The sequence below is a fragment of the Argentina anserina genome, chromosome 1 (genome assembly GCF_933775445.1).
Source record: "Argentina anserina chromosome 1, drPotAnse1.1, whole genome shotgun sequence".
NCBI lineage: Eukaryota > Viridiplantae > Streptophyta > Magnoliopsida > Rosales > Rosaceae > Argentina > Argentina anserina.
Genome location: NC_065872.1, coordinates 23,999,262 through 24,010,817, shown reverse-complemented (window position 1 = coordinate 24,010,817; position 11,556 = coordinate 23,999,262). Strand labels below are relative to the sequence as shown.

At 37.9% G+C, this 11,556-nt stretch overlaps 3 protein-coding genes across 3 annotated transcripts; 1 reads left to right on the top strand and 2 right to left on the bottom strand.

Moving 5' to 3' along the window:
- Nucleotides 1-647: 647 nt before the first annotated feature.
- Nucleotides 648-2,024, bottom strand: LOC126804583 (uncharacterized). Its single transcript, XM_050531973.1, has one exon. It carries the CDS (start codon nucleotides 2,022-2,024, stop codon nucleotides 648-650), a length of 1,377 nt encoding a protein of 458 aa, XP_050387930.1.
- Nucleotides 2,025-2,747: 723 nt separating this feature from the next.
- LOC126804567 (uncharacterized) lies at nucleotides 2,748-3,942 on the bottom strand (the record flags this gene model as incomplete). The annotated part of the gene is made up of 2 exons (XM_050531972.1): nucleotides 2,748-3,408; nucleotides 3,804-3,942. Coding segments are annotated over 2 exons (426 nt in total), but the record flags the coding sequence as incomplete, so codon positions are not given.
- Nucleotides 3,943-7,341: 3,399 nt separating this feature from the next.
- LOC126792276 (uncharacterized) lies at nucleotides 7,342-10,320 on the top strand. The gene is made up of 7 exons (XM_050518737.1): nucleotides 7,342-7,490; nucleotides 7,572-7,703; nucleotides 7,775-7,980; nucleotides 8,106-8,249; nucleotides 8,791-9,008; nucleotides 9,424-9,682; nucleotides 9,837-10,320. The coding sequence occupies exons 1-7, from the start codon at nucleotides 7,415-7,417 to the stop codon at nucleotides 9,963-9,965; spliced, it is 1,164 nt and encodes a 387-aa protein (XP_050374694.1). The 5' UTR covers nucleotides 7,342-7,414; the 3' UTR covers nucleotides 9,966-10,320.
- Nucleotides 10,321-11,556: the final 1,236 nt, after the last annotated feature.

Below are 11,556 nucleotides of genomic sequence, written 5' to 3'. Positions count from 1 at the left end.
AAGAAGGTTGACCTAGAAGCTTAAAGGCAATGGTTTGGAGAGTTGGGGCCGAAGATCCATGAACCACCCACCATATTAGTGGTTCTAAAATACTTCTATCCTTAATCACATCTCCACCTCCAAACCCTTGCATACACATAGAAAAATGAGCATACTCTATGTTGACCTTTCTTCTATCATCCTCATTGGCAAAGTATCGAAGAAAACAATTCTTCCTTTCCCTTGTAACATCCAAGTCCTTGTGAGGAGCAACACGATGAGAACCTTCATCAAGCCATTCCGGACTATAGTATCTAAATATAAATATGCATAAATATGTATAAGGTTTACTACATAAAAAAGAATCATGAATTAAGCAAATTAAAATAAAAGTAGTAGTTGTAGTTTTGTACTTACTTGGGATTCAAAGAATGTGCCAAACAATGGAGAGGTGTAGTGGCTTTGCTCCACCGAGACAATAAAATTTTATGCACCACATCCCAAAATGGAGATTCTTCATCAAATTGCTTCCTTTCTTTCCTATAGGTAGCCTTCTTCACTTGCTCCATCATATTATCCCACCATTCATAAACCAAATGAAGACAAGGCTTATCCGTGTCCGCCTTCCTTATCATCTCATAGATAGGCTCGGTAAAACCAAGTATATATTAAATATTATCCCACATAAAATCATCCAACAATATTTCCTTCACCCTACCCGCTTTCCTAGAGTCATCTTCTTTGTAATCATCCCATTTTGTACTAATAACCATTTGTTGCAAACCATTCTTGATTGTCTTAAACCTCTTTAACATAATAACCGCAGATGCAAACCTTGTGGGAGCAACCGAAAGCAACTTCAAATTACAATGATCATTAAACATAACCAATCTCATTCCATGATTCATAATAAAGTTCTTAATAAACATAACATCCTCCACCACCGGTTGTATCCAAGAACATTTAGCATACACATCCACATTGTTCGCAGCATGAGAAGGGGTGTAAATATTCTTGAGAGCAAGATTCAAAGTATGAACAACACATGGAGTCCAAAAGATTGTAGAATACTTACTTGCTATTAGAGCACCAGCTTTTGCATAAACGGGAGCATTATCGGTAACCACTTGCACTACATTTTGATAACAAACTTGTTTGATAGATTCAGTACGCAATTCGGAAATGAAATTAAAATCCTTGTATTCTCCTTCACAATTTACAGCATTTAACATCATCGGACCACTCTCACAAATAGCCATCACATTAATCAAAGGTTTTCTTTGTGGATCGGACCAACCATCACTACAACTGCTTACACCCTTATCTCTCCATGTAAGCTTCAATGGTTCCAATTGATACTCAAGATTCTTCCGTTCCTTCACAAGAAGTGTTGTCCTTAGAGCATTGTAACCCGGTGGAACATAGCCCGGAAGAGTAGAAGCTCTCATATAGGAGTTCCGGTAGTATGGATTTCTTGCTAGATTGAAGGATAAACCACCGGTGTAAAACATCCTAGCAATCTCGTCATGACATTCCTCCCTTGCTGCATTTTGGAATGCCTTTTCAAGTGGACCACCTGCTGCCCTTCTTTTCTTCCCTTCACTTGTTGGTGCTGTGTAGTCACCATAACTCAAAGAATAGCTGCCACGAGTTGCTGAACTCCCTTGGCTTGTTGATAATGGTAAAGGAACAGGCCTTGCTGCTCTATTTGCTATTCTCTCTTTGCAATCCTTAAACAATTTTCTAATCTGAGCAGTAGCTTGGGGGTTAACTTTTGTACAAATGGTAATCCCTTTTCCTCCTTTCTTCAATAGATGTTTTTCCACTCTAGTGTGAGACCCATTATAATACAACTTATAGAAGTTGCATTGCCACCTCCAACTTCCTCCAGTCTCGTACTTAGAAATCTTCTTAACAAACATCCACAATGGTGCTCTATCATCTACCGTCACACTTTCGGGATTAGTAGCTTCATTGTTATTATTGCTGGTACCGGCATTATCACTTCCACTTGCACCTGAACTAACATGTGTGCGTCTTGGCATAGTGTTCAATGAATCTATTAAAATTAAACTGATGGAGAGAGATCTAGAACATAGAGACATGATACATAGGACCTGCAAATTATGCTGTCAGTTACAATAGGCAGACTACTGATGAAAAAAAAACGTTTCTCAAAGTGAATACAACACTTCCTATGACCACCTATAAGTATGAACGAACCAAACCAAGCCCAACTCAAAATCTCAAGCCAACTAAGAAAATCCTAGAAATGTGACCATCTATCTTCTGTATAATACATTAGAATGTTCCATCAAGTAGCTGCAAACTACAATAAACTAAAAAAAGGTTTGGACTTTAGAGAAACAATGACATGGAGCTGAAAATATGGTAAAGATGAGTTAATATAGAAAATATGACAAGTTTTCTTCTACTACAATTCTACAAGATAAGGTCCCCAAGTAACAAAAGATATTGGACTCTTTGGTTGTTTAAAGCTGCCCGTAAGGATGGACAGCATTACATATTGTATCTTTGGGATTACTAGGGCAGTCAGATTAAATGAAGAAGAATGCAGGTAATAAATGCAATTGTAAAAGGAAGCAACAATAGACCTCTATGTAAGATATTTAAAATTTTGGTGTAAGTTCAAACATTCAAAATAATACACCTGACCTGACTGAATAAGCAAAGTGGGATTATAAGTAAACTTTCCAACTTAAGCATGACAATGAATAAGTAAACTTCTAAAATGGTACTCAGCTTGGTGACTAGAGACAGAATAAGGTACACACAGTAGAAATAGCAAGCACACAATCCTCCTAAAATGAAAGGATCAAAGAAAAGAAAATAAAAACAGTCAAGAGTGACTGAGTCTAATGAAATCTGAGCAATTAGTTCATTCCAAAATTTTGAGATGATATTATGATAACTAATCTGCTCAAAATGTATTTTTCTTCTTTGAGTTCAGATATTTTTGTTAAGAGCTAGGGACCAATAGCTAAGCAGGCTAACATCTGAACTCCAAGGGAATACATGTATACAGTGCCTTTCTGTAAAAGGATACATATTGCAGAAAAGTTGGTAGCATCAGTGCTTTCTTCGGGGAGATGCAATAAGATGCAGTACTTTGATACAAAGTCTACAACAGTTTATGCATGTATTTTCCCCAATTATCTATACTTACAAATCTCAATGATACACCTAGGCATGCAATCCATAACAAATGCAGCAACACATTCCACTGATTCCAGGCATAGGCAATAATTCTAAATTTCAATCTTTCAGTTACAAACCTAGAGCATACCGTAAGAGGCTCTCCCAGGTAGAAATGCCATGTTTCTGCACATGGTATCCGATGAAGGCGTGAAACATTCCCAGCTGGAAGCAAGAAGTAAATAGATGTACTCACAGGTCGTTCAACCTTGTCTGCAAAAAAAAAAACCACATTGCTTTGAACACCAACCTTAATACAACCAGCCAAATAAAAGAAAGGGAAACAGTTCAACTCAAGCAATTCAAACTTTCAAAGCTCTTCTGCTAGTTCAGGTCATAGATAGATGTATTGGCATAACCCTACACATTTCAGGTCCGATAATATTGAGTTGCAGATACCAAAAACCATTCAAATAACAACAAAAACAAAAGAAGCTGGGTTCTTTACACCCCACATGTGAATTCTGAATCTGGCATCTAAATTCCATTCAACACATGCAGAATCCATAACTCAAGATCCAAATGTAAACCCAGTACATAGGAAACAATAAAGCTACAAATTAGATAAGAAAACTGAAGTCAAATGCGTAAGAAAGATCAAAACTCACAGTCTGGTGGGAGCTGACACAAGGGTAGGACAATAGAAATGTCTCTGAATGTTTCATAAAAGAAAGCACCTTCTGGGTGCGTATTCAGTTTTAGTTTCTCAACAATCTGAGTCGCAGTGGGAGTTCCCCGTTTACCCCAAATCCAATTGAAAATTGAAAACAATCAGCTCAATTGAAAATTGAAATTAAAACCCTATAAAAGCGAAAAGCTAAATTCGAAACCAAAAAAACATATTGAAGTGCGATCAGACCTGTGCGAATCGAGCTCCTTAAGGATTGACGGTGGGACTTATGGAGAAGAGGTCGCAGAACCTGTGCGAATCGAGCTCCTTAACCAGCGATGGCGGATTAACGGTGGGACTTAGGGAGAAGAGTCGCAGAAGTAGGCTCCTTGTATGGAGAGAGAGAGAGATTGGAGAAGATTGGGAAGAAGAAGACAGAGAACAGACGAGAGAGAGAGGCGCAAGACAGAGACGAATGAAAGAGGCAGAGAAGAATGAGAGATCGAGGGAGGGAGTAACCTAATACTGAATAGCCGAATCTACCCTCGCGTTTCCAAGATAATTACTAAGGCGTTTCTGTTTTACGAGAAATGCGTTTCCCAGACGTTTCCAAATTTTACTTTTTTGAAAATGCATTTCCGACGCGTTTCCTGGCGTTTCGGAAACGTTTCCATTTCCGAAATGGGAAACGGCCGAAAATGCGCGTTTCTGTGCAACCTAGGGTGTCACATTAAGGATCCACATAAAGGACTGTTTTTAAGTGTTGTTGGTATTGATGCTAACAATGGCATGTTTCCAATAGCATTTGCTATTGCTGAATTGGAAAATCGAGATAGTTGGACATGGTTTCTTGATATTTTTGTTGCTGATATGGGAATTCAAAATGATGGAACTAATTGGGTGTTCATAAGTGATAAACAAAAGGGCTTAGACGCAGCAATCAAAAACTTGGTGCCAGGTGCCGAACATAGACATTGTGTTAGACACTGCTATAACAATTTCAAGGGAGCTGGTCATGCTGGGCTTGGATTGAAGCAAACAATGTGGGGTGCTGCAAAATCAACAACTATTCCTTGGTTTGAAGCAGAAATGGACCTGTTATTTAAGCAATCAAAAGAGGCATGGGATTGGTTCCAAGAACCTGGTAGGTCACCAAATCATTGGAGTAGATCACATTTTACAATTGCCCCTAAATGTGATATTCTTCTTAATAATTTATGTGAAACATTCAATTCAACAATCATACATGCCAGGGATCAGCCTATATTATCATGCTTGAGAGGTTAAGGATTGACTTGATGCTAAGGATGACAAAACAAAGAGAGAAAATGTGGACACAAGAGGTTGGCCCAAGAATATTTGATATTGTTGAGAAAAATAAGAAGGATGGTGATTTATGCATTGTTGATATTTCAATTAGAGGACATTATGAAGTCACTCATCTTCATGGAAGGAAGTTTTATGTAGACTTGGAGAGGCAAACTTGTTCATGTAGGAAATGGGATCTTTGTGGCATTCCTTGTTCTCATGCAATGGCATCAATATGTTCGATGCAAAGCAATCCATTGGATTACGTTCATAGCTGTTACAAGAGAGCAGCATATGATAGAGCATATGCTCACTATATTTTCCCTATGTCCAGTCAAGATTTGTGGCCTAAAACTGGACAGACTGCCATTAGGCCTCCGAAATTTCGTAAACAAGGAGGAAGACCAAAGAAAAGTAGGATAAAAGAGCAAGGTGAGATCCCAAAAGGTGCAACTAAGTTGCCCAGATACGATGTTATTGTTATTTACTGGGTTTGTGGGGGTGAAGGCCACAATAGAACAAGCTGCCTTCAGGTTAGTCATTTGCACTTGTTGTTATATATATATTTTTTGATTTCACCTTATGATTGGATTCTAAATTTAATATATGTTCAGAATAAAGTTGGACATGCTCAAGCTAAAAGCACCTCAAACACACCACCTCAAGCCAACACACCAATTCAAGCAAATGTGATCTCACATATGCCAACTCAAGTACAACAAGAATTAAGCTGACACATTTACTTTTTATATTTTTAGAACATTTATTTGATTAAAAAGTACATTTTTTGGCAGGGCATACGCGGAGGTAGAGTCGGCATAGGAGGTGTACATGGAGGTAGAGTTGGTAGAGGAGGTCGAATTGATAGAGGAGGTAGAGTTGGGAGAGGAGGTAGAGCTGGCAGAGGAGGGATGGGGACACCAAATCAACAAGGAAGTCTTGTGCCATCAACAGCAAGTAACAGCAGAGTGATAAATCAAGGAGGCCACGCAAGGCAAGCTTCGTGTGACTCTTCTGTTCTAGGAAGAACTTGGAGACTATAGAGGTTTTAAAACATCAGACCTTAAAAGTAGGGTGACAATTTTTGTGATATCTAAGTTGGGTTAAAATCCTGACTAGTAGTTTTTTTATGGACCAATTTTGGTTAGGTCATTTGATCTTATTCTCATACACGAGATAAAACTATGAAATTTTGATTTAATGATCAAATCCCCAGACATGGGATAAAACTTATATTGAACTTGTATATTATGTTTTGTAGGGTCAATTGGATTTAAGTACAAGCATGCAGTGAATTGAATGTCTAATGCTTTACTTTTTTGATTATGTGAGCTTCCGTTTTTGCTGTGATTCTCTAGAATAGAATTTGATGGAACTCTCTATAAATCATCAGTAACAACAGTTTGTTTTTGGAAACTTAGACAATATAAAAAATAAAATTACAAAAATACCCGCACTTGTTATGCACGGATCAGCCTTTGACGGAAAAAGTAACAGAAATTGTGTTTGGGTAGCAATTTGCCCAATTTAGGAATCCTAGAGTAGCAAAATGGCAGAAAATATTCCTAGGGTGGCAAATTGACACTACTATGAATAAACAACAATACCTAAAAGTTTAGGCTTATTTAGTCCCTATACAGAAAAGATAAAACGACATGGTAAGGATGGACACTATCTACGTTGTCGTCAAATGTGCTTAAAGTAAATGTGCAAAAATTATCAAAGTTCCCACGATTGATGTAAAAATCAGGAGGAGGTACAGACATCAGAGGGAGTCTAGCACATATATTTTTTATCTCAAATGTAATAGGTGCGTTGTGTTCTTTTCCCCTTCGACCATTGTTTTATTTTCTCTCATTGAGTTTTGTTATTTGACAAGGTTTTTAATGAGACAACACCTTATGCACCATTATATATTCAATTCGGCACAAGGGAGAGTGTTGAAGGAAAAATACTATTAGTGTGCCTTCATTGAAGTAAATAACGGAATGAGTTAATATCGTTTATGATCAACGGACGTAACAGATCAATCACCATTATAGCCTTAATCACCATTTATTTTTATTGTAATTATGACCCCTGTATAAAAGGGGTATCAATAAAATCAGTAGACCATTTTATTTTTCCTAAAACAATAAAATAGATGTTCGACATTTTTCTTGTATTATTGATAAAAAAAATTGTTTATGTAATAAATAACAAAACGAATAATAGAGTGAGACTATTCCGGAGAGTCGAGCGGAGGAGGGAAGGGAGCGGTGGATCTGATAAGGGCTTGGTGAATCTGATGTGCGTGCGGTGATGAGGTTCATGAGTGGATGGCGCCGCTTCTTAATCCTCGTCCCTCTTCTCTTCTTTCTTGCCCACTTGTTCTCTGGTATCCTCCCTCTCTCTCTCTCTCTCTCTCTCTCTCTCCCCGTTCATCTTGATTGATTGCTTTCTTTCCTTCTGTTTTCAGTTAATGAATTGCAATACAACCCACCACCACAACGACCTGTGCCGCCCAACAAACACAGCAAATACAATCACTTGGTTCTCGGACCCGCTCCCGGGCAAGGCTTCACCAATCGTCTCCACTGTCATCCCCAAGGTTCCTTCAACCTTCATTTCCCTTCATTTCAGTTTTCATGGGTTTCGCCTTATATTCTCATATCTCTGCAGGAATCAAGGCTCTTAACAAAACCCACTTCTCCACTGCCCCTACTTCCCTAGCTGACAACGTTCACTTTGTCACCGTCTTCACTCTTTATAATGCCACCCCTGCCGACGATGATCGGTCATCAAACTTGGTCACTGTGGGCAATGCTTCTTACACTAAACTGGATAGGTCTATGGCCATTTTGAATATTTTTGTTAACTTCATTCAGGTACTTACAAATTCAGCACCCTGCATTTTACGTACAATCATTTGGCTACTTCATTGTTCCATGCTTAACTTGCAATGTGAATTTTTTTTTCTGAATTTATGTGTCTACTTCTTTCGTACCTGCAGGCAGCAATGCCCAGGAGCAATGTAGTGATTTTAACCGACCCAGCATCTGATCTTTCAATCCATAGAAATGGGGTCACCATACATCCAATTCAAGGTGAATATTCGCGAGACAAGTTGATGCTTCAAAGAATCAGGTCTTACATTGTAAGAGTAAATTGCTTTAACCAATTAAAACAAGGAATTCCTCGTTAGCTATGCTTCTCAGGACATTAGGTTTATTCTTATGTTTCAACTTTCAATAGACCAGCTCCTGAGCTTCATTGAGGTCGTTTTCAGTTCACCAATCCCAAAAGTGCATGATGTTTGCTCTGACTGATTTTCCTTGTTGCCGGCTGATGCTTGTGTTTGGCTATCTTTAACTTGGGCCTTTCATCCCACTTTTATCTGATTATTTTGATATCAGTATTTACTACCTCTCAACCGGTGGTAATTGGGTTTTTCTTGTATAAAACATTTCTGCAGCTTGCCGCATTTTTTGATGAATTTGTTTTGTTGCAACTTTTTCTGCATCAAAATTCTGTTGTATCATTACATATTCTTTTTATCTGGCAGTTGACAGAACAAACTGTTCACCTAAGTGTAACCCAAGCCTGATATTGTGTCTTTGTCATCATGTTAGATCAGTAGCAATATACTTTCTATCCATGCTTTTGCTTATATGCTGTATCAAATTTATGTAATTCAGGCCTTTCTAGAATCAAGAATCGAGGAGGTTTCTCAGAACCAGGGTCATAATGAACATTATATATTCACTGACTCGGACATAGCCGTGGTTGATGATCTAGGACCTATATTTCATGATTATCCAAATTTCCATTTGGCGCTGACCTTCCGAAACAATAAAGAACAACCTCTCAATTCAGGATTTATAGCAGTCAGGGGTACTCGTGGTGGCATTTTAAGGTGTGTTTGTTGCATTATCTGGATTTTCTTTACATATGTTGGGCTGTTTCAAATTTGCAATAGAGAGATGAAGATTAAGTTTATATCATCTCTGATAGTAAAAATAAGATAATGAGTAGGAAGATGAAATGTACTGCAAGTTTTACTATCAAAGATATAACTTTTTTTCTTCAGTATGTTTAGTCAGCATGTCTAGTTCTTGGTATTGACAAGTTTTTGGCTGTTACAAAATTATATTAGTTTATGTATGTATCTCGTCGTGAAAAAAGGGTGTGCACGCGCGCGCGTGTGTGTATAAAACATTATTTTGTTTTTGGGCAAGATTTTTACTGGGATTATGGCTCCCTTTGGTCTAAACTGGGTTTCAACCCTGTGCTGAATCATCTTCCATGTCTGACATAATGCAAAAATTCAGGGCAAAGGCTTTTCTGCAGGAAGTACTGAAAGTTTATATATCAAGGTACATGAAAGCTTCACGGATGCTTGGGGATCAGTTGGCCCTTGCCTGGGTGGTCAAGTCACACCCATCTTTTGATCCAAAGAAATTCACCAAAGCCAATGCTTTCATAGAAGATATTGGTGGTGCTGCAGTGTTATTTTTACCCTGTGCTGTATATAATTGGACACCGCCAGAGGGAGCTGGTCAATTTCATGGCATGCCCTTGGATGTTAAGGTATACTGCTATTCTCCAACAGACGAATCCTTGATTTATATTTCAGATGTCTTTTGTTGTTTTACTGATGAACTGAAAGTAAAAACAAGTTTGATGCTTAATGATGCTTGTTATATAAATATATAGGTCACTTATGTCATTTTCGTCTATTTAGGTCGTTCATTTCAAAGGATCAAGGAAACGACTAATGCTTGAATCATGGAACTTCTTCAGTGCATCTTCGGACATCTCAGATATGCTGTGTCTGATATTGAAGAGTGGTAGAACAAAGTATGATTTTTAACCAACATAAATTTTTTCCCCATAGTGTATGAGTGGTACCTACAAAAAATTTCATTGAACTTTGAAGAAAGGTAGAGAATGCCCTACGGCTAACAACTAATGACAGCATAAGGGAACTACTTATTTGTCAGCAAGTACGGATGGCTGAAACAAGTGCTTCTTCATGTGTGTTAAATGGATTTGATAGAGTAGAGAAATGGTTACTGGCGTCTACTTGAACCTGCCGCCAAAGCCCTTCGTTTTGTTTTCGTTTTATATTTTATTTTCATAGTCCCCTCAATTTGTATGGTTTCCTAATTTTATACATGCAGCTGATGTAGAGATTGTTAGTATGATATGAAGGAAAATGTTAATAATATGACCGTTACCAGTACCACTAGCTTTTCATGTTTTACTCCTAAAAAGATGATAAAGCTTCTCATCCGTTGCCGGAGGTAGCAGCCAACAATAGGGCTTGCGCTTTTATTTTGAATCGGACTCGAATTGTTTGTAATCAAAATCTGAAAATCATTTTCATGTATAGCTTTGATCTAAAATACTAGCGGGGATATGTATGATGCATGCGTATGCGTGAAATGCAGATCGAGTTAACTGGACCAGTCTGGACGCTAAATGTCAGAACTTGAAATTACAGTGAGTAGTTGCAGCTTGAATTCCATTGAGTAATGTAGCTTGAACTGTAGCAGTTTAGCGTAATAGCAGTAGCATGCATGATTGGATGTGCACTAGTGGCTAGGGCTGGCCATAAAAAACTGTAATCCTCAACCTGTCCTGAAAATTTTCGGGATGGGACGCGGGACTGAATTTAAGCACGCTCTTATATAAACGTCAGGAACAACTGATCTAGAATTGGCTGCATAGTAAGGTCAAGTGGGCTATTGACAATTTAAGTCCCGTTAAGGCTTGTTCCGTCACGCTGTTATATAAAAACTTTATAATTTTTGCTAGTTTTATAAAAGAACATGGTTTAGTCAAATTTATCTCAATTTTAGTGGATAGTGGGAAATTAACATTGAAATTATGCAAAAGCACAAGATAAAACCGTAAAACGCTAGTAATCATATATGAAAGAGTTTTTTTCACCAACAGTCCCTCAACTCTGGTGTACCTACCAATGTGATACCTCAACTCTTAATCGTACCAATGTGATACCCAGACTCTAGTATTGCTATCATTGAAGTACTTCCGTTAGTTTTTTTTAACTTTTCCGTTATCTTGGTGACGTGGCAGTTACGTGAGGCCCACAAAGAGGGTTAAAAGACAAAATTAACCTCATCTGAGAGGAGCAATGTTTTTCCCGCCCTTTACCTTGAGAAAGACACCCAACAATTCCAATTTTGGCGCCAATTTTCCCTCCCTACTCCTTAATTTGTGTCTCTTATCTAAACTAAAGAACTACCGCCAACCAGTCGACCACAATCTGATAAAACCTAGATCAATCTCATTTTCTATTTTTACCCTAGCACTTGTTAAACTAACAGAATAAATATAGAAATTTATATGGAACATCTCATTTCCACAATCTCATAAGAATAAAAACACATAACTTAACGAAATTCAAATACATGTTTAAGTACCATTTGTTGCCACCT

Bases quoted from the DNA above. Each gene is read 5' to 3' on its own strand.
- LOC126804583 (XM_050531973.1), bottom strand. From the start codon at position 2,024: ATGCCAAGACGCACACATGTTAGTTCAGGTGCAAGTGGAAGTGATAAT.
- LOC126792276 (XM_050518737.1), top strand. From the start codon at position 7,415: ATGAGGTTCATGAGTGGATGGCGCCGCTTCTTAATCCTCGTCCCTCTT. The intron at 7,704-7,774 runs GTTCCTTCAACC...ATATCTCTGCAG, and splicing joins TCTCCACTGTCATCCCCAAG to GAATCAAGGCTCTTAACAAA. The intron at 9,683-9,836 runs GTATACTGCTAT...TCGTCTATTTAG, and splicing joins GCATGCCCTTGGATGTTAAG to GTCGTTCATTTCAAAGGATC.